General features: G+C 27.6%; 1 protein-coding gene across 1 annotated transcript; it reads right to left on the bottom strand.

The window, feature by feature from the left end:
* Positions 1 to 15,958: 15,958 nt before the first annotated feature.
* LOC112639938 (aminopeptidase N-like) lies at positions 15,959 to 20,285 on the bottom strand. Its single transcript, XM_025415411.1, has 4 exons — positions 19,970 to 20,285; positions 18,093 to 18,273; positions 17,098 to 17,236; positions 15,959 to 16,044 (listed from the first exon to the last, which is right to left on the bottom strand). The coding sequence occupies exons 1-4, from the start codon at positions 20,122 to 20,124 to the stop codon at positions 15,959 to 15,961; spliced, it is 561 nt and encodes a 186-aa protein (XP_025271196.1). The 5' UTR covers positions 20,125 to 20,285.
* Between the last annotated feature and the right edge of the window lie 3,654 nt (positions 20,286 to 23,939).

Below are 23,939 nucleotides of genomic sequence, written 5' to 3'. Positions count from 1 at the left end.
ATATATTTATTTAAAAATTAATTGCACGCAATAATTAGTTTTAAAATCAATTATTTTGAACATTGCTTTATATAATAATAAATTTTCTCATATCTTTTATATTTTTATTTATTGTTTATTTGCGAATTAAAATTTATATAGTATAATACAAAATTATTATATATTATATTATATATAAAATATATATAATATAACCCTCCCATGGGGTACACCTTGTCGCGATGGGAGGGCTTAGTACTTGGACGGTGCCTTGAGGTTTATTTTAAATTTTTCAATTTATGATAAATCTTAAAGTGCCTGAATAGGAAGCTAAGTACCCTTTCGCGCCGTCAGTGCCGTCAACGTGCCGCGGATGGCAAGCGCTTCGTCAACGCGTCGCGTTTTAACTTTTCGCCTAAATTTCAGTTTTGAATTAAAAAGCGGCAGCATTAAAAAAAACTAGGATAAATAAAAAGTTTACTTCTATTTTAATGAGTTATAAAGATACACTTACCGTTTTGAGAATTACATAGAGACTTTGTTGTTCGGTCAAATCCAGTTAATTCAAAATATTCTCTTGCGTTGACTCGAGTGTAATAACATTTAATAGCGCTGAATCGGAATGACTTCAATATGTCACTAAATACATATACACGATCAATTTCATAGCATCGATCGATAGAGTGATTTTTATTCAATAAAAAATTTAAAAAATGAACGATGTAAGAATTTTGCGACGTATTATCGAAAAAAATAAGTATAAAAGTAAAAATGAGATAAATACGACTGCTCGTAATAGTTAATTATTTAATGTTACAATAAATCTTTATTCTATTAACGATTTTCTTTAATTAGCGATGAAGGAAGTAAAGAAATAATATTATCGTCTTATTATATTCATAACCATATATTCATAACGTATTTCCAAAAATGCATATAGAAGGTAAATTACCGAAATGCAATATACAAGTCTAATAATTGTATATAGGACAAGACAAGTGAAAAATAATTGGGAATTAAATGTTTCTAAATTAGTTGTTCCATCTACGATTTATAAAAACAATGTTGCTCCCGAATCTTTAAACGCTTAATAAACATTTTTGGATATTGTAAATAATACTAAGATATTATATGTTTACATAGAGAATAAGAATTGAATAGTACATTAAGTCAATAACATAAAAAAACATAAGCAATAAATAAGCACATCGATTAATCACAGTCTAGTATTTTTTTATAAATCGATTATGAGATTTAAGTAGTTAATCAGCAATATCAGGTTAATTGTTACTAACATTATATTTTTTATATTATTTTAGGTGCCATAATATTTAACTTCTAATATATAACCCATTTAATTCGTCTCTCGATTCTTTAATTACTTGCATATTTGAAGTGATATTCATGCATTCATAATATAATATTAAGTATAATACAAAAAGGAGTTATATCAAATATATCACATAATTTGCGCATGTGTTTTATTATATGTACATATACACTTGTCCATAAATTAAATATAGTATAAAATGGTGGGACGTCCAGTGCCTGCAAATGGTTTCTTAAAAGAGACCAAAAATTAAATTAATTCAAAATTAATTAATAAAATACATTTGTTTGTAACCACACTTTTTTTATCATAAAAAGTTTGCAAAATTTATTTTAAATTTATATATTGGAAAAAATGAATTCTATTATATCCATATTCACTCTACTATTATTTTTATTAAGATACTGATATTAATACAAATACTAATGGAAGAATTCTTAATTAAAAGAAGAAAATACATCTTCTTTCAAAGTATATCATTTAGTATATAATTTATTATTTACAAAGTATGAATTTAATTTCGTGATTTAATTCAAGCAGTTTATGGTGATCGTCGTTTAATTACTGTCAAAAACATTGTTTCCAGGTACCGTCAAGAAAATCTGAGTTCCAACTCTATAAAGAAAACTTTTAATTTTTAATGAAGCACCGAACTAAGCGGATAAGTCCCACAAAAACCGATGAGAAATAACTCTCCGCGATGAGGATCGTTTCGACTCTTCGTCAATACAAACCGCGCATTTGCTAGGGTTCACCTGACATAAGGGATAGCGATAAGGCTTCTTCGTCGAGTCAGCAATTGTGCCCAAAAACATAGAAAAAACGCAATTGTTCGCTATATATTTGTTTAAATCATTTAGCGAATATTTAACGCGACGCGAATTTAGCGAAATACTTTTAATCAAGAACGATATTTATAGTAAATTATTTTATTTTGATTTTAATTTCCACAGTGTGATCGATAATATTTTATTTTTTGCAATATTTTACTTTCGAGCACATTAGTGTTTTGCAAAAGCGCGATTAACAAATTTTGGGAGCAAGAAACTGATATTTAATCGTTGGTTAATATCAAATCTCATTATTCTTATTTAATATTTTATTTTATTATATAGAAGAATTTCATTAACGATATTTAATATCGTTAATGAAGCGCGATTATAAATTTTTTAAGTAAAAGTTTCCCATCCTTATTAATAATCTTTTAATATAAAAAGTAAACTATATAATACTTGAAAAATTTAGAATAAAAATATTGAAATTAAATATATATTTATCATATAGATAAATTTAACGAATTATTATTGTATGTACTCTTTCAATTTTATGTAATTTACAACAGACTACAATAAATAATTAAAATTAGATTATTAATATAGGTATATATATATATATATATATATATATATATATATACATGTGTGTACAATTATATAGAAAATATAAGAAAATTATAAAAAATTATAGAAAATTATAAATAATTATATAATTACAATTTATAGATACAATTTAATAATTAGATGTTATCAGTATCGATATTCTTACTACATTAAGAAATTATTGTTTTTATTATTTACAGTAATTGATATGACATATGTCAAATTGAAAATAAAAAAATGTTAAAAATTATTTAATTTGAATTATACTTTCTCTCAATATATTAATTATTAGATATTAGTAACATTTAAATTTGAAGTTGTATAACTTTTATAAACATACAATTTACAAAATAGAATACTAATACAATTTAAAAAATATTACAAATCTACAACATTAAATATTATATATAAATGCAATTTAAATGTAGTTATACACTTAAGTTACATTTTTATAATTATTTATAAATTAAATTTTTGATTTTCATCCTACAATCTTTCTTTTATAATTGATTTTAATTTTTTATGTACAATTTATTTAATTAAATTTATGAAAGATATATTTTTAATTTTTTTTCCTAAAAATTAATTTAATTATACAGCTATATATATTTTCTTTAATTTTAAACTTTTTTTTAAATTCCCTAACAAACCTAGTATTCCTACTTAACGGCCCTAACAAACCTAGTTTCCCTGCCTAGTTTCCTTCCCTAGCCGCCCTAACAGAGAGATTTACCAGATCTATTTGCTCTACCTAGCGGCCCTAATACCAGTCCCAACAGATCTGGTTGCCTATCTAGCCTATTTTTTGACTTACACTAGTAAAAATTTGTGATTTAGGAAACCCTAATCAAGAATTCACGATAACGTGAGATTTAAGGAGTCCTAACCAGAAATTCACAATCACATAAGATTTAGAGAGTCTTAATCACGCAATTTAATTTGGACTGAACTTCGCGTGTTTTTAATTGCGTGTCATCACACGCTCCTATAAGAAAATATTTTTTTCTCACGCATATTTTCTGGCCAATATCAATCACTTTTCAATCCAGTGAGATTTACTTTTATTTCTGGCCATTCATTCTGATAATTTTTTAATATTAATCGCAAACACATTTTTAAATGGAATTTGTGACGGAGCGTTTTGTATTATTATTTTGCTGGGCGAATATCGACACTCAAATGATAACAAGAGCGTGTGATATAAACAATAGTGCTCTATAATCGTCAAGGCCGAATACCATGTTGTTGTCAATTTGTTGCCGAATTATTTTACGTTTAACATTACACACACACACATGGAATATTAAATTATAGAAATATTTTAAATTATAAATTATAATTATTAAATAATTATAATATATTACCAATTTTTTCATTATGCAAATTATTCGATCTTATTATTCGATTATTTCACTGCATATTTTGAATTTAAATTATATTTAAATCGTCCAAAAGTCGAATAGTGTAGCAGTGAACAAAATATCTGATTTCAAGTATTATTGGAGAAATAATTGTCCGGAAGAATAGCAATGAAATAATAATATAAAAATTTATATATATATATATATATATATATGTATATATATAAATTTTTATATTATTATTTCTTTGACTTGATTAAACGAATCTTTAAATCATTTAACATACGCGTTCGAAATCTATCTTCACAATAGTGTTAAAATCATATTATTCTTAAAGTTAATTAATTATTAATCATGATAATCAGCAAATTATTTCTCGATATCATGATCGCATTTCAAAAAAGAATTCCACAATCTATAGAATGTTTTACATCTCATTACCTTCTTGCTCAAGTGTCGCCGAGTGAATGACAACATGCTAAGCGCCTATGATAACAGTAACATATCACAAAGGCTGTAAAGGCCAAATAACGTTATAGTTAATTTAGATTATTGTCTTGAAATATTTAATACTTTAAACCATTACATTATGATATAAACCTTATGATATAATTAATGCTGGACATTTTATCTCTTATTTTAAATTAATAAATAATGCAATTTTCGCAAGTAAAATCTAATTATCCATATTATTTTATTTTGATTCAGAAACCATTTGTAAATATCATATATCTTGTGTCTTATCAAATTTTCAATTTCTGAAGGAAATGATTTCATTTGACGTTAAAGAATAAAAAATATTTCTTATAATAAATCAATATAATAAAATTACGACAATAAGATTCTTTATTAACACGGCAATCTCATTTAATCGAACGTGAAAAGAACGCGGAAAAACGGTATTTTCGTAATCATAATTTATTTCATGAATATTCAGTTCCGCGCGATATGGAATTTATAAATAGATTTCGAATTTATTGACGACTCTTTGATATGAAAATACAAACAGTTACTTTTTTATGAATATTTCAAAAATATATACTATATACTATACTATAGAATTAAATATGTAAATTTAATGAATTACTATTATCTATGAATTACTATAATCATTATACGTATACTTTGGATAATTTTTCATGTAATTTGTATAAGAATGTATTCATGATATTTCTTAATTATTAATAATATTAATATTAAATAGATAGAGAGATGAATTGTAGTTTAATATTACTGGCAATAACGAAAGAAATATTACTGAGATATTACTGATTGAAATAGTCAAAATTATTAACTGATTCTTTCAATAAAATGTCACTGATTTATAGTGCTGTACTTATAACTGCTATAATCAATGACTATTTATTGTTTTTTAGTGATAATACACTGATTTATTTTTAGACAGTGCTTTATTCAACAATACTATTAAATATATTATTATGGTAAGAAAAAGACATCAAAATATGGTACATTTTATGACGTCAAAATGCGGTACATATCATGACATCAAGACTCTGTGACATTAGATCGTCACTTTTACGTCACAAAAACGTCAATTCGTGACGTCAAGAATAGTATGTGAATGACTAATTTGAAAAGTCAAAATGACGTGTGCTTGTTATCTGGGTTAGTACTGTTAGGATTCCTTCGCGATAGTAAAAAAAAATAATTAATATATTCTTTATCGGAAAAAATCTTAAAACATAATCGATGTTGTACGATTCTTCTTTATTAGATTTGAATAGGCTTTGATAAATTATGAACTCCCAGGGAAAGAGAGAAATTTTAAAAGTTTAGGTTTAAATTTATCTTTTCCTAGACGATATACTCCCCACCAAAAAGAATCTTCATTGCTAAGAGAATAGTACAATACTTTTAAACCTTGAGAGTATGTCCATTCTTTTCACGACGGCAAAAGCTTACGAGATTTAATAAAAAGAAATTCTAATATAAAACAACACGACAAGAAACTAGCGAATAAGAGCCACCGTGGATGATAATGCGTAAAGTTTAATTGTTCGCGATAATTTAAACGAGCACGAGACATATGCATATGTTTCATTTGGTGCATTTACCAAGATATAGATTTTCATTTTTGAGAATTCTATAAACCCTCTTTATCCTCCTGAAGAGATGTAGACAAGAAAAATATTGAGGCGATATTTAATTATATATTTAATTATAATATAACATAATTTAATTATAATTATTTATATATTTTTATTATGAATATAATTTACACTTTCCTTTACTTCATGTTAATAAGAAAATAAAAACATCAATGAATTGCAGACCAAAATGAATCCATGTAAATGCACGTGTATTTAATTATATATTATTAACGTACATAAGCATAAATAATAAATAAAAACTATAAACATTATAAAAAGCTATTTGTCAAAAAGATATATAGATGTATTTGCGTCACAATTATTACTTCTATTAAACGGTTATTGTTGATATTTGACAAAATTTTGAAAGTAATTCTGTTGACTTTTGATTTCGAAAAAGCGCATTTGTATTTTGCTTTCAATATTTGAAGTATATAGCTGCATACATGTGAAATTTTCTGCTAATTCTGTTAAGTTGCTTGTCTAAAACAGATTATATCGATATTAAGTATTAGTGTAAATAGGCAATAATTATTATAAACATATTAAATATTATCTATTTTGTGTACATATATATATATATATATATATATAATATTAATATATTTAATACATATATATATATATATATATATATAATACATACAATAATAATAATAATCTTAAATGTAATAGAAATAAATAATAATTATGGAATTATGAAAATTACAAATTTGCTGAAATGAGAATAAAATCATTCTTCTATTGTACGTACTGCGTGTTCTATTATATTATGTGCATAGTGTTGCACTATATTTTAATTAGCAACTTTTTTGTTTACAAGGAGTACTTATAAATAATAGTTAGATAGTTACTTTGCAAGTAACTTTTAAGAAATAAAAATCAAAATTTAAAATTAGAAATTTTAAAAATAAAATAAAATTAGCAATTTATATGAGCTGCAGCTATCACAGAGATAACATCATTATAATATTATAATATTATAATTGTTACATCTAGCAAGAACATTAATCTTTTTAACTCATCCATCTTTATTAAATTTTTATTTTAGTAAACAAATGGCTCGTGTAATATTAAAGTATGCAAATTACATTACGTAATATTTTCTCAATCATATTGAAAAACATTTAAATTTATTTAACTAAGAGCTGAACATCTAGACTAATTAAGATTTAAATCTAAAACTTGTAAATTTCCTTTTTAAAATTTATAATTCGATTTTCACTAAAATTTCCAAATAAAGAAATTCTCTTTCTCTTTTGCTTTCGCTCGTTCGCTCATTCTTTCTCATTTTCTCAATCATTAAAAATTGCATGTTTCCAAAATAATATATTTTTGGAAATTAGAAATAAATATATGCTTATTTTATAAAAAAATTAAATTACATTAATTTTTGCTTGTTATTTTAGGACACTGTGACATTAATATATTCTGTATGAAAATAGAACAATCAATGATTAATAAACGAAATATTAGTATAATAATGTTCATAAAATTTACCTTTACTTTCATATTTCTTTCCTTCACAAAAAGCGATAACTTCTTACATTCATTTAATTTAACTTGCGTTACATTAAAAAATTTATCTGTTAAGAAGTCGTTTATCTAAAACAAATTATTTTGATGATATTAAACAGCAATATTTGATGTCATCATGGTTATTTATTTTACACACACACACACACACACACACACACGCGCGCGCGCGCGCGCGCGCGCGCACACGCACACGCCACGCACACGCACACGCACACGCACACACACACATACAGGGTGTCCCAGACCACCCGTCTCTCACCCGATTTTTTCGTAAACGCGACATTTTAAAGAAAAATGTTTCAGACATGAGTTTTGTGACTTCGAGGGGGACATAAGATGGTGTCATTAGTTTGACCTTGGGTAGTCGTTTGAAGGTCACATAAAGATTACCTTCAATTTCTTAAATGGAACCCCCTATTTTTCATTGCATATTCTTGTAGCTTATCTCGAGAGCTTTCCAAAACACTATAATTAAGTACCTTTTTATTAAGTACTTTTTGAGTTATAAGGCTTGAAATAATTTCTTAATTTTACATAAACCATAAAATATCTAGTAAACCATTCATTTTTCGATTATCTTACCTTCATACTTTTATGTACAAAATAATGAGAGGAATCAATTGGTGTAAAGAAAACACATAGTTGTTTCTAAGAAAAAATATGTAATTTGCAATTAACAATTCCATATTTTTTCTTAAAAACAACTGTACACAACAAAAGCGTGTACACAACACGAGGATCACAACCCTAAGACGGGCACACAAAGACAGACTAGACCTTAAAGCCCATTTGAAATCCTAACAGACTAGTGAATTAACGACGCATGGAACCGGCAGAGGGCAGTACGGAAGATTTGGACAGCACAATAATTGAAGTTGACAACAAGATAAAGAAGAGAGGCAGGCCAAAGGATATATCGAATAGGAGTAGGAGTAGCTCGGTAACGAGCAGAGATAGCAGCACTGGTAGAAGTGGAAACGAAAGCGGAAGTGAGGGAAATAATCGAATAACAACTTGGCTTAAGAAGAAAATCTCGGAGGAAGAAAAGAAGAAAAGGAAAGCGGAAAGTCCTGAACACGGAGGAAAAGAACCAAAAAAGAAGAACGAAGAACAAATGGAAGAAAATGAATATGGGCAAACAGGAGGATATAACGTTTAAAATGTTTAAAGAAATAAAGGATAAATTAGATTCAAGAGACGAAGAGGATAGAGGGAGATGGAAAAGCTTGGAACAAAAACTAGAGAAAATAGAGGAAGATAACAAAGTAATGAAAAAAATGATGAGAGATCTAGAAGCAGAGACAAACAAGAAACTAGAGAAAATGAGTAAAGAAATTGATGATATAAAAAGAGAGAGAGGGAAAAAGGAAGATATAAATGAAATCAAAGTAAGCAAACTGGAGGAAGTGGTAAAAAAAATGCAAAGTGAAATAAAAGAAAAATCTCACAGCAATAGGCGAGAATATGATAGTGGAAAAGACATAAAAGAGAATAAAAAAATGAAGAAAGAATTGGAGTGGATTGTAGAGGAGGCAGAGAGAGGAAAAAGAAAGAAGAATGTAATAATCAAGGGATTAGAGATACAAGATAAGGAGGAACTAATAGGATGGCTCGCTCAAAAACTGGAACTAAAGGTAGAGATAAGGAAAATATGGAAAATAAGGAACGCAGAAAAAACTATAGGAATTCAACTGGTAAGCAAAGAGCAAAAGTTTGAAATAATGAAAAGAAAAAACAAGCTAAGAGGAGAAAAGGACAAAATCTATATAAATGATGACGCTACATGGAAGGAGAGACAAAGCAAAAGAGAGGTGATCAAAAAGAGAAGAGAACTGGAGCTGAATGGCACGAAGTGTGACATAGGACACAATAAGATTATCACGGATAAAGAGGTTTTCTACTGGAACGAGAAAGTAGAAAAGTGGTTTCGGAAAGGAAAGAGAGAAGCAAACATACAAAGAACTCAATAGAAAAAGAGAAAGAACATCAAGACCTAACAAAAAGAAAATAAGAGAGGAGGAAAAGAAAAACATAGAAATAATTTTCTGGAACGTTGCAGGTCTTACAAGTCTAGAAGAGGACGATTGGGAACAACTGAGAAAATCTGATCTAATAAACATTTCAGAAACATGGATCGAAAAAGAGGACAAAATAATGGATTACAAGATGAAAAACTACGAATATATACAAATAAAGGCAAGAAGAGAAAAAAAGAGAGGAAGACCAAAAGGAGGCTTGGCGATGGCGCACAGGAAAAATTTAATAGCAAAAAAGTTAAAAATGGAGAAAGTGACAGACGAAGTAATGAAAATGGAAATCGATACAGGAAATGAAGTCATAATAGTAATAAGTACTTATATGAGAGAAAACAGGAAGGAAAATTACGAGAAAATATCTGAGATTATAGAAGAAAACAAAGACAGATATATTATAATAGGAGGAGACTTCAATGCGAGCACAGCAGAAAAAGGAGGAAGAATTGAAGACGACACTGCCGAAGAAAGTAGAACATCAGAGGACAAAGTAATAAATGAGGAGGGCAGAGTACTTATAAAATGGTTAGAAGAAAACGGCTTGTACATAATAAATGGGAATGTCCAAGGAGAGGAAAAAGGCAGTATGACTTATATCGGAGCGGTAGGAAGATCGGTAATTGATTACGTGATTACAAATCGAAAAGGAGAGGAAAGGATAGAAGAAATGGAAGTGGTAGAAGGAGTAGCGTCAGACCATCTAATGATCAAAGTAAGCTTAAGAATTGGAATGGAAAGAGAAGAAGAAATGGAAAAAGAGAAAGAGATAATCAAATGGTCAGACAATGAGATAGAAGAATATATGGAAAGACTTAAAAAAATAGGAAGCGTATTCGAATGGAAGGACTTAAGAAGAAAAATAAGAAACTCAATTCCAATAAAAAAAATAAAGGTTAAAGAGAGACCAGATGAAAAAAGATGGTGGGACGAGGAATGCCACTTTGCCAAGAAGGAACTGAAGGATGCTAAGAGAGGATACAGAGAAGATGAGACCAAAAAAGATCAGTACTTGGTCTACAGGAAAAAGTATAGAAACTTATTGGAAAAGAAGAAAACAAATTATAAAGAGAGAGAATGGATTGAAGCGAAGAATGATAAGTCAGGAAAGAAATTCTGGGAGATAATAAACAGACAAAGGAAAAGAAGAACGAAGATGAGTGACAAGATCAAAATAAACGAATGGAAAGAGCACTTTCAAGTCCAAATGGAGGGAACGGTAGAAAAAGAAGTTGTAGAAATAGACAGGATAGCAAATCAAGAAAATGAAATAAGTTTAAAGGAAGTGAGGGATGTGATCAAAAGGTTGAAGAAAAAGAAAGCAGCAGGAGAGGACAAAATACCAAATGAAGCATGGCTATATAGGGAGGAGGAGATAGTAGAAGAATTTCACAAGATAATAAACAAGATTTGGAACGGAGAGCAGAAACTACCAGAAGAATGGAAAATAGGCATAGTAACACCCATACATAAAAAAGGAGACATACATGACGTAAAGAACTATAGAGGAATAACGCTAATGGACACAGGATATAAAATCTATGCAGAAATAATCAGGAAGAGGTTGGAGAAGGAAATGGAAGAAAGGGAAATAATGGAAGAGACACAAACTGGATATAGAATAGGAAAAGGAACTTTAGAAGCTATATATATTGTGAAGACGGCCATGGAAGAGGAAACGAAGAAAGAAAAGGGAGAAATCTACCTATTCTTCGCAGATATGAAAGGAGCTTTTGATAAAATAAGAAGAGAAAAATTATGGGAACTAATGGAGAAAAATGAAATCAGTAGTAAATTGAGAGATAGAATAAAGGAGATATATAACGGAACGGCTTTTAAAATAAGGATAGATGAAAAATTATCAGAAGAAATAAACACGGAAAAAGGAGTGAGGCAGGGATGTCCGCTCAGTACAGCACTGTTTAACTTAGCTTTTGCAGATTTGGAAAGCACTATGAGAAGTGTACAGTTAGGAGGAATAGTGATAGGAAGGAAGAAGGTTTGGACAGTCTCGTATGCGGATGACGTGGTGTTGCTAGCAAACAACGAAGGAGGAATAAAAGAAATGATTAAAAAATTCAGGAAATACATACAGGACAGAGGATTGGAACTGAACATAGATAAATCTAAAATCATGAGAGGAAGAAAAGCAGGAGGAAGGAAGAGAAACATAACATTCACATGGGAAGGAAAAGATATCGAGGAGGTGAAGGAATTCAACTATCTAGGATACACTTTACAAAGAAACAACGGAAATGAAGCACATATAAAGAATATAAGGAAGAAAGCAATGGCCGTTCTAGGAAAAGTATGGAGTATAGGAGAAAGAAACTTCAAGGACAACTGGAAAAAAAGAATGTACTTGTTTGAAGTCTTGGTGGAGAGTATTATGATGTATGGCGTGGAGATATGGGGCTGGAAAGAGTATAAGGAAATTGAAGATTTACAAGATAAATATATAAAATGGACACTAAAACTGGACAGAACGACACCTAGCCACATGCTTCACTTGGAAACAAAAAGAAATAAAATTGCAACCAAATCAGGAATAAGAGCGGTAAAATACGAGGAAAAAATAATGAAAAGCGAAGGAAATGAACTGATTAAAGAGTGCATTAGAGTAAAGAATAAATTTAGCACAGAAATGAGAATAAACAGGAAAAGAGAAACATGTGAAAGATGGAAAACCGCAAGGAAAAAATACCTTGAAGAAAAAGGATGGTCGATAGATTATTATGATCTTGAAATGAAAAATGGAAGTGGAATTTGGATTAGGTTGAAAGACATTAGTGAATGTATGGAAAGACAGATATGGAGTGAGAAGCTAGAAAGATCAAAATTTGCGAAGGAATATAAAAACTTAGTACCAGAAGCCATGGAAAAACCAGAATATCTAAGTAAAGAAAATAAACGGAAAGGAGCTTTGGAAATGGAAGCAAGATTTAGATTAGGCACTGAAACGAGGGCAAACAAGTATTGGGAAGCGGAGGAGAATAGAAGGTGCAGACTATGCGGAAAAGAAGAAGAGACGCTTCAACATGTTTTCGAAACATGCGATATGACTGGAGAAAAACATGAAAGTTGGAGGCAACAGATAAATGGGGCACGAGCTTTGACAAGAATGTTGAGTATAGCAAGGAGGAGGAACAGAGAGGAGGAAGAATTTACATATCAGGTGGGAGAGAGGATGAGGAGAGGCTGAATGGGGAAACAAATGTTGTACAAGGAACCTTATGTGGCGCACGCACCAACACAAATACTTATGGAACAAGTGTATATAAAATGTATATAACTCAAATGTTAATAAACGCAATTATTATTATTATATATATATAAATGTATTTATATGTCTTTATATTGTTATTTGATATAAATTTTATATTTTTCGATTCTTGCATTATATTTTGCTATATAGAAAGATATCTTGCGCAATTGTATTTTACATATTAAGAAGGTTTATATATTCAGAACATTCTGTCTTTGTAAACAGTTCTGAAGTCTTTTTATAAAGATATCTATCTTATATAGCTATACTTATATACAGGGTGTCCCATTTTAATGCCCCACCTCAAATAACTTTCTTATTTTTAATTTTAGAAAAAGATGTTTCAGACAAAAGTTGTATGGTTTCGAGGGGGACATAAGATGGTACCATTAATTTGATCTTGAAGAGTCACATGAAGGTTACGTGAAGATCATTTTCAATTTCTTAAATGGAACACCCTATATATTTTTGCATATTCTTGTAGCTTATCTCGAGAGCTTTCCAAAACACTATAAATAAACATTTTTTCATCAAGTACGTTTCGAGTAATGAGGCTTGAAATCATTTCTTAATTTTACATAAACCATAAAATATCTTGTAAAATATTCATTTTTTGATTATCTTACCTTAATACTTTTATGTACAAAATAATGAGAGAAATCCATTGGTGCAAAGAAAACATACAGTTGTTTTTAAGAAAAAAATATGTAATTTGCAATTAACAATTCCATATTTTTTCTTAAAAACAACTGTATGTTTTCTTTACACCAATTGATTTCTCTCATTATTTTGTACATAAAAGTATTAAGGTAAGATAATCAAAAAATGAATATTTTACAAGATATTTTATGGTTTATGTAAAATTAAGAAATGATTTCAAGCCTCATTACTCGAAACGTACTTGATGAAAAAATGTTTATTTATAGTGTTTTGGAAAGCTCTCGAGATAAGCTACAAGAATATGCAAAAATATATAGGGTGTTCCATTTAAGAAATTGAAAATGATCTTCACGTAACCTTCATGTGACTCTTCAAGATCAAATTAATGGTACCATCTTATGTCCCCCTCGAAACCATACAACTTTTGTCTGAAACATCTTTTTCTAAAATTAAAAATAAGAAAGTTATTTGGGGTGGGGCATTAAAATGGGACACCCTGTATATGTATTTATACACAAATTTGAATTTTTCTTGCGTGCATATTTACACATGCTTAACACATGTTCATATAATATAAACATACAGAAGTGCATGCATGCATATATTGTAGACATGTAGACATAAATGTAGACATTATATCTATTGTATAATATAATTTAATAATTTATTAACTCTATTGTGTATTAAACACACAGACAATTAATATATATGTTTCCTACTAATTTTTTATCTTAAAATTAATGATATTTTAATCGTCATTATAAATATTATGCTGTGATTAAAAATGATAACAATTTTCAAATTTTTCTCCTTTTTCCTCTCCAACTTCTTATATTATTAGTACATACACTATTCAAATGTTAATTTACAAATATACTTATCTTTCATCCAAAATATGTATATTTAAAATATCTAATCAAATTTTTTCTAGCTACATATATTTTATTATATGTATCTTTTTGGAAAACACTTAATAATTATTGTTATAAATACACACAATATTAATATGTGCAATATGTTTTTAGTATATTAAAGACATCACTATTGACATTGTTTATAATATGTGTTATTACCTTGATATCAAAATATATTTTTTCATGAAATAGAAAGATATTGGACAGATATTCTAAAGCTTTGAACATAGGATATCATGCCACGTAGTCTGTTTCTTGTGATAGATATTTTGTAATATTCCAGAATACAGTGGAATTAAGTTGGTTTGTTATCATTAAGTGGAAAGCGTCGTCGATAATTTGGGCACGATTCAAAACATGTATTTTCTTATAATTTGTAGAATTTAGATAACTTGCAATTCTCCTCCAGTTTTCGATATCGTAATTGACTCGATAATATGCTGTAAAATAAATAAATTATATACATATATATATATAATTCTTTCAAAGGGTTTATCAGTACAAGTATCTGTTTATACTTTTGTACTTATACTTTTGTATATTAATAGAAATCAAAAATGTATCATAAAGTGAGCATAAATGGAAATGCAATTTGTATATTATATTAGATATAGAATCATTTTGCATGAAAATTGAATATTTCTAATAATTGTACGTATGTATGTATATATAATGTATAATAAATGTAGTGTATATATAATACATAATATAATGAATAATATTTTTAGTAATGTAAATCTTTCTCTTCAATGTGTACGTATGATAAACACTATAAAATGTAATAAATTTATTGCAAACTTACCAGTTTGATTTAGATTAAATACTATAAAGTCACCCAATTCCGTATCATACGATGTGTAATCATCCCTCATCATCATCTCATTTAAATTTATATTTATCATTTTTATAGGATAATTATAATCTCGTACTACGTTCACTACAGAATAATAATTTTGTTGTATTGTAGAGTTAATTAGCTGCCTTATAATATATAAATCGACTGTAGATATTTGAATGTACGAAAGGTTCTTCATAATTTCACCAAAATAGTTAAAAGTTGAATTGCTAAAGTTATAAAATTTATTCAAAATTTATTGATGTGTTAACGAAAGGTATTATAAGCAAATATTACAGTTTTTATATGAATTTGATGCTACAGTTTAAATTATAATTTAAAACGAATGGCCAAACTTGATTACTTTTAAAAAATAAGTGTATATGTAAGTTGAAAATATATCTTGAATATTTAATAACATTGAAGGTAAAAAGAATTGTAAATGGTAATAATAAAGATAATAAAGTATGAAAGAAATAATGTAAGTTTAAATAAAATAAAATAAATAAATTTAATTTAAATAAAAATAGTAATTATAGTAGTATGGTGTATTACTTACTTGTCCTTTACATATATACGGATACTCTGCCAAAATATCTCTTCAGTAATCATTTCTTGTAATATACGCAATACACTGTAAACTATAATTTACATCAGAATATGAATAAGAATATGATAAAGTTATAGTAAATAATAATTAATAATTATAATAAAAGTGCATAAAACGTTACACATCACCGATTTTAACATTATTTGAATATGTCATAGAGGAAGATTTCCTGAGTAATTCCGCGCAAAAGAGTAAACGAGAGGCGACATTGGTTTAAAAGATATAAGTTAAAGTTAAAGTTGACAATTTTAATACTTTTCTTAAGCAAACTGATATTAAAACACATTAATTTGCAAGTATTAAGATAAGACAATCAAAAAATAAATATTTTATTAGATATTTTATAGTTTATGTAAAATTAAGATATAACTTGAAAAGTACTCAATGAAAAAATACTTTATTATAGCGTTTTGAAAAGCTCTCGAAGTAATCTATAAGAATAAGTAATAAAAAAATAGAGATTTTCATGTAAAAAAGTATTAATGATCTTGACCTGACTTTAACAAGGTAAAGTCTATATTTTCATCATGTGTACCCCTTCAAGCTACGCAACTTTCGTGCGAAAAATTTTTCAGTATAATCATTAGTTCGCGAGATAATCGACTGTATCATTTAAAAAGAAACATCTTGTATACATAATATATTTTATATATAATTTTATATATTACAGCTTTATTATGTATGTATATAAGTGTGCATGTATATAATGAAGAGATTATACAGGGTGTCAGAAACATTTCTGCAGAAGTGTGAAAATAAATTGGCTCAAATTAAGAAGGAAGATACTATACTATTTTGCGATATTCGCAATAATTAACTAAAAATTAAAGAAGATCGGCCAATGCGCATGACTAGAAGTGCTTGGCGGTGGAGGCGGTTTCACTGTAACATAATAGCGGTGCGCGGCGAAACAATGATTGGAGAGGGGAGTGCAGACGCGCGGCGAAAGCTCTTCCCCCCCAATCACTGCTTTTTCTGACACCATGTATATAAAATTATAATTTTTATCAATTATTCTACTTGTTTTATAAGCATTTATTTTCAAAAATTTACTCATAATCAATTTTTATTTATATTATCATACCTTTAATGTAACTGTAATGTTCAAAAGAAATGTTGAATGATGTATTATAAAGTGATGTATTATATTCAGTATCGAAATGAAGGGATTCTTGTTGAATTTGTACCACAAACAAGTCCATCATCCGGGTACTTGGGAGAGCCTATAAAAATAGTTTAAATGTATTTACTTATTATAATTAATATTAGATTTAACACACAATAGCAATATGCATTAGAACTGTTACTTTCTACGTGTATGTAAAAATATCTCTTATACTCTTATACTCTTATACTCTTAAAATATAGAATAAATAATTTAAAAACATAAAGTATTAATTTAATAACAAAAGTAATTACTCAACATATAACTTTAAAATTAATATATTTAGAATTATTAAAATATACTATATTATATAGCAAAATTATCTTATTACACAATTTCTACATGTATACATTATGTGGAATCTGAATGATAATTTTTCTTTTTTTATATACAATATTTTAAAGTCGGACAAATGTAATATAGTGACTTTGATACACATACACAAAATAAAAGAAACATAAAAATGTAAAAATATTTTAAATTATCTATGTATGTTGCATTTACTTGAAAATTAGCATTTTTAAAAAACTCATTTTTCTTTGTAAATATGGAATCTTTGTCTAATATTGTGATTTATAAAAAAAAATTGCTCGCTATAATGGTAAACATTTAACTTTACACAGCCCCAAATAGCTTGACCTTGACATATATTGTCAAAATCACTGCACTGACAAGGAAAGGTACCCAATTATCACTCACGGATTCTAATGAAATTTTGTACACTTGTAAAACTATGCAAAATACTAGACACGTATTTTTTTATCTGCGGACAAGATATCATATTGTTATGTATATATCTATATGTATATACATATCTATGTATATATATATATATATATATATATATATATATATATATATATAATATTGTTTGCTAGTGAATAAAGTTTGCGCTAAAGAATGCTTAAAATAACCTGATTGATGACATATAATCCAAAAAATGCGACAATAGCCTCATTTAACGAAGACGATAACGGCCAAAGTGGATTTTCATAATAAAAACATTCCTGTATTATTTTATGGGCTATGAAACGGGCAACTTTGATTTTAGTCGCAACAGAATCTACATTGTCATTGTAGATAATATCTGCTTCTCTGAAAATTACAAAAAATGTTTTATATAATGATTATTTCCAAATTTATAATTAAATGATTCTATAAAATTAACATATTAATTATTTAGTATTAATCCTTTATTTCTAATGCTCATTACGAAGTAATGAAATATATTGGAAGCGAGTATCGCACTATATATATATTATATATATATATATATATATATATATAACTTTTCAAAAAATTTTGATCGATAAAAGTGAAAACCTTAATATAATACTTTTACCTATTCTTATACCTTAATATAATTAATTAATTTGCAATTTTATATTTTAATTTGTAATTTTAAGATTATAAAATATATATATTTTAATATTATTCTTCATTCTAATATTATTCTATAAGTTGATGTACATTGAAGATAGATTGTCCAGAAAGTTATTGTGATTTTTAACCTCTAAGTTTAAATACGTACATTTTAGCAAGTGAACTTTAGCAAATGAAAAGAGAACCATTGAAATTTAAATATTTTTGCCAACGAGAAACAATATTTATTTATTCTTGTAGCATAAAATTTAGATTTCGAGAAACGACAAATTCTTGAAAGGCGTTTCTGACAGTAGCTTTATTGTTAAAGGTTTTCCCCTGCAAGAAATTGTCGAAATGTTTAAAGAAGTGATAGTCAATTGGAGAAGACCGGCGAATAAGATGGGTGAGACAGAGTTTCATGGAGTTTTATAGCTCAATTGATTAATGTAGCGTCGGCGTATAGTCGATCATTATCGTGTAGAACAATTGGAACTTTTCTGTTGACCAACACCGAACGTGTCAGTTCCTGATGGATTTCTTGACAGTACCTCTCTGCCGTAATAACTCCGAATTTAAAAAGTTGTAGTGAATTATATCGACTGACGACTACCAAATAGTCAGTATAATCTTCTTTAATACAATTTTGGTTTCGGAGAGTGTTTTGGCGCTTCATCATTCATGGTCCAACCATTGTGCAAAACGTCGACTATTATCGTACAAGATCCATTTTTCATCGCACGTTACAATGCGATCGAGAAACGGATTATTTTGTTTGCGCAAAATCAATGCAGAACACACCTCAAAGTGACGATTCTTTTGATTTTCGCTCAATTGATGCGGCATCCATTTGTCGAGCTTTTTTGTTTTTCCAATTAGTTTTAGATAATCAAAAACAGCTGACTTGCTTACGCCAAGTTTTTCCGCTAGTTCTCGAATCTCAAATCGATGTGCCTGACTCTATTTCAAGTAACACATTCAAGTGGTCGTCGTCAATAATCGCAGTCGTCTAGAACTTTTCAACTTCAAGGCTCTCATGTCCACTGAAATTTACGGAAACTATCATTGCATTGTACGTTCATTAGCGGTTCCTGAACCAAATGCATCGTTAATATTGAATGTCTTCAGCTGCTTTACGCCTCATTTTGAATTCATATAAAAAATCGCTAAAATTTGCTACTTTTTTATTCTTAATTTTATAGCTTAAAAATCCCAATAACTTTTTGGACAATAATAAATTGGACTAATAATAAACAATTAGATATATTGCTCCTCTCATTGCTTCATACAATTTTACTTATTTTTTAAAATATATTCAAATAATATTTTAAAAATAGAGAAAAGATATGTAAATAATTTTAGTTATCAAGAATTGTTATTCTCTTTTTCATCTTTAAAATATATTAATATTTTCTAATTATATAATTACCTGTAAAGAATAAGGCCCAGATTTATGATGCTTTCGTTTTGAAAATCCGGAAGTGCAATATGATTTATTTCCCAAGTTTTATTCAAACGTTTCCATTTATCGAACAAGTACGATGTTATATGTTCAGCAAATTGGTGTGCAAATTCGCAATGCATTCTACACTACATATTAACTCTGACACTTTTATTTGTACCAGGCATACGAGATAAATTATTTCGGTTAGTCAGAAATAGTAGATAAATAGGTTTTACAAGCGCATGAATAAGTGTCATGTTTTTATCATTCCTTTCTATTTTTTGTATCGGTTCATTTGAACTGTATAGTTTTCATAATCTTCGACAATAATTTTATACTTGTGAACTTCTGAAAGGAGACTCTTAAAGTTTCAAAGACGGGCAAAGACGGAATCATGTGTTGGATTCCAATACGATCAACATACATTGCCAACCTATCACATTTAGAAATATGAATTAACAATAATAAAGACACCGCAAAACCTGATGCAAAAGTGGTTTCAATGAAATTGTATAAAAGTTGCATATATTTTAATTATGCAGGATTTCGTAAAATGTCTATTTTTAGTATATACAGGTACAAAATAAATATTTAATAATTAATATTTTAGTATCAAAATTTTAATGCGTTTAATAAAATTAAAATAAATTTCAATATAAAACGGTATTAAGATAATTTTTTTAAATTGATTATAACTTTTTTAAATTGATTATAACTTTTTTTAATTGATATATTATCACCGATTTTGTACATAATTTTACAAGTGAAAAATACTGCCTATTTTAGTGATAGTTTATTAAATGAAACACATATGTATATATGTCTTAGTTATTAACAAAAATAGTATTATTTTTAAATAATATGGGTGTGTGTAAATACATGTTTAAATACATGAAACAGCATAAGTATTGCTTATATATTTAATTGTATGTATTATATGCAGAGTGTTTATGAAAGTTGTATGTGTCCATGATATAATCAAATTTTGATAATGATTTTTATGGACTATAAGGATAAAAAGAATTCATATAAACATGTATCTGGAAATGTTTCCTTTCTAAACTATAGACTTTTTTAAATTAGAAATGAATTTCCTAAAGTTTGTATTGTCAAAATAAACAGTGTAAATTTAAGTATTTGTTCAAAATTTCAAATTTCATATAAGCAACTAGAAAATGTTCACGAATGAAAACGTCGGTGCGGGAGGCGCGCGAAAGAGTTTGATAAAAGGACACCACACAATTGAGAATAAAGACGAGCCACGACACGTAATTTTTTTGGTTTTTACTCAGTTTTATTTTTACGGCACCACACAATTAAATAGAGAAATTAATATTGTCAACGTTGATGACACGCGTTTCTTAAGCGATGAAAAACGAGAGACAATGCGGACGATTGAGTTTTTCTCGAAATAGAGATTTTCAGAAGTTTTTCGATGCCCGTTAGTTTCAAATTCTCGAGCTTTTAGTAGCAAAATACGCAGATTTTTGTCAATGCGAATTTTAAACTAGACTGCACTAAGTAAAATATATGCATATGCAATTGTGCACGTTTAAATTTTCGCGAATAATTAATTTTTTAAAAAAAATTTACGTACTACCATCCACGGTGGCTCTTAATTGATCTTTCTTGTGTATCGTGTTGTTCATATAAGCAAGTTTTTTATAAAAATATAAATCCTTCAAAATTATACTTATATTTTGGAAGCAATTCAAAACTCTATCAGAATATTAAATTTTGTTCGAGTGTTGACAATAAAATGCTGGATAATGTGTTATTGCTGACTACTTTAATTAAATTAATTCTTATTTACATTCAGTTTAATAATAATGATAATATTAAAATTGCAAAATTTTTTACCAATAATGATTTAAGAAACATGTAATTAAGAATGAACATTTCAATACGTACGTGTCTATGTACAAATGTGTTTTTCTTAGAAAATACTTTTTAAATAGAAAAATGATTTACCAGGGCTTGATCATAAACATCGTGAAATTACTATATATTTAACATTTTAACAGTTACTTTACCATTGTCGCTTATCTCTTTTTATAAAAGTTTTTAGGCCCATATCTTCAGTTATATTATAAACTAATTTTATGATGTAATATCCTGGCAATAGATCATTAGCAAATATATATTTGACAATGTTTTTCTCAACATCATACATAGATTTTATCGATGCATAAATGATCTTTTCTTCAGTATCATTTTCTTCAGTATCATTAGAATAATAATTTGGATAATAAACCACAGTTAGACTAATATTTTTTACGTGTAAATATAATAATATTTGATGTTGGATGTATAATCTTCTGTATGTATACTGCAGTTGCTGACAAGAATATTTTTTCGATATGTGTAAACGATATATAATGTTGCCGTAATATATAATTCGATTGCCTGTTTCTCTTTCTTGAGATATTTTAATTATCTGATCGTCGGTTAAAAAAGCCGCAGCGACGATGATTGTTAAACTGCTACTTAACAATAGTTTAAGAAACATGATATTACTTTTATCTTAGATATCTAAAAATATATTTTTTGTTAGAAAGTACAAACGGACAAATAAACACAGCACTGTCTCTACCATGATATTAATGGAAAAGATGGAATTAAAGACAAATATATAAAAATAAACTTAATTTTGAATACTTACTCTGTATAATGAGGTATACTTACAAATTTAAGCAACTGTATGTTTGTTACAAAATTAGCTGCAATAAATTAATGTTTTATCCACTATTATTGAAACATGAAAAATATATATGCGCACTTGTGATTTTCTTGTTATTTCGAGAAACTTCTAAAACTAATAACACTTGGCGATATTACAATAAATGTGTATGCCATATGTAAACACACAACTTCTGAGGCTCGTTAACAGACTTTTCGATCGAGAAATGGTATGTAATAACAAAGTACGGTGCCGTTCTTCCCACTCCAAATTTGTGCTAGCGATCGAGCGCCGTGAGATGGCAAAATCGTCTATTCGCGTTGGTCTAAAGCAAAGAGGCCGTTACGTAGAATGCAAAATTATCTGTAAATATATTATTTGAATTTTTATACTGTTTAAAAGTAATATATTCCTTTACCAAAAATTTAAGAATTTTTATAATTTATAAAATACATTCAAATAAAATATTATTAACTATATTATACGAGTTTATATCAGTAAATTGTCTTAAGCAAGTTAATGAAAAAACGTAACTTATTAACATTAGAGTATAATATTACAGTATCGTATATAAGAGAATATAATGAATAACTATTATTTTTTAGGTTTTTTGTTTCACTCTTTTCAAATTTATATGGTAGATATATGAATAAAACAACGGGAAATCTCTCAAATCGATCAAATCATTAATCGTGTTGATAATGATATGAATTACGTGTAATTAATGAATAAAACGACAGGAAATCTCTCAAATCGATCAAATCAATAATCGTGTTTTTCTCATAACAAAACAGATTTTTAAATTAAAATTAAAGTTTTCTTATAATGTGGAATAAAAATGTTATGAGATGCGTGTTCAAGAATTATGCCATATCATTTATTATTAAATTAAAAATATTAATAGTTACATTAATAAAACACATTCGTAAAGAATACTTTTTATAGGATTTAAAATATTAATAACATTGTATTATGTGTTCTATCATATTACGTGCATAGTTATATTTTACTTAACAATTCTTTTGTCTGCAAGGAATGTTTACAAATAATTTTGTAAGTTACGACAAATAAAAATCTATTTAGAATTTAGAATTAGTAGATTTTAAAAATAAAATTAGAAACCTATATGAGTTACAGGTTATCACAGAGAAAATATCATATAATAATTGATATATCTAGCAGACTATTCATTAATTCCTGTTAATCCTATCCATCATTATTAAATTTTTGATAAACTAATGACTCCTATAATATTAAAGTATGCGAATCATCATA

Source organism: Camponotus floridanus, unplaced genomic scaffold, assembly GCF_003227725.1.
Source record: "Camponotus floridanus strain SB8 unplaced genomic scaffold, Cflo_v7.5 scaffold12, whole genome shotgun sequence".
In the NCBI taxonomy this organism is placed as follows: Eukaryota; Metazoa; Arthropoda; class Insecta; order Hymenoptera; family Formicidae; genus Camponotus; species Camponotus floridanus.
This window is presented reverse-complemented; position numbering and strand designations above follow the sequence as displayed.

What these genes read in the sequence shown, in the direction of transcription:
- LOC112639938 (XM_025415411.1), bottom strand. Translation starts at nt 20,124, where the DNA reads ATGCATTGCGAATTTGCACACCAATTTGCTGAACATATAACATCGTAC. An exon ending in CTGGGCCTTATTCTTTACAG is followed by an intron (nt 18,274 to 19,969) that starts GTAATTATATAA and finishes TGTAATTTTCAG; the next exon opens with AGAAGCAGATATTATCTACA. An exon ending in ACATTACAGTTACATTAAAG is followed by an intron (nt 16,045 to 17,097) that starts GTATGATAATAT and finishes TGTAAATTATAG; the next exon opens with TTTACAGTGTATTGCGTATA.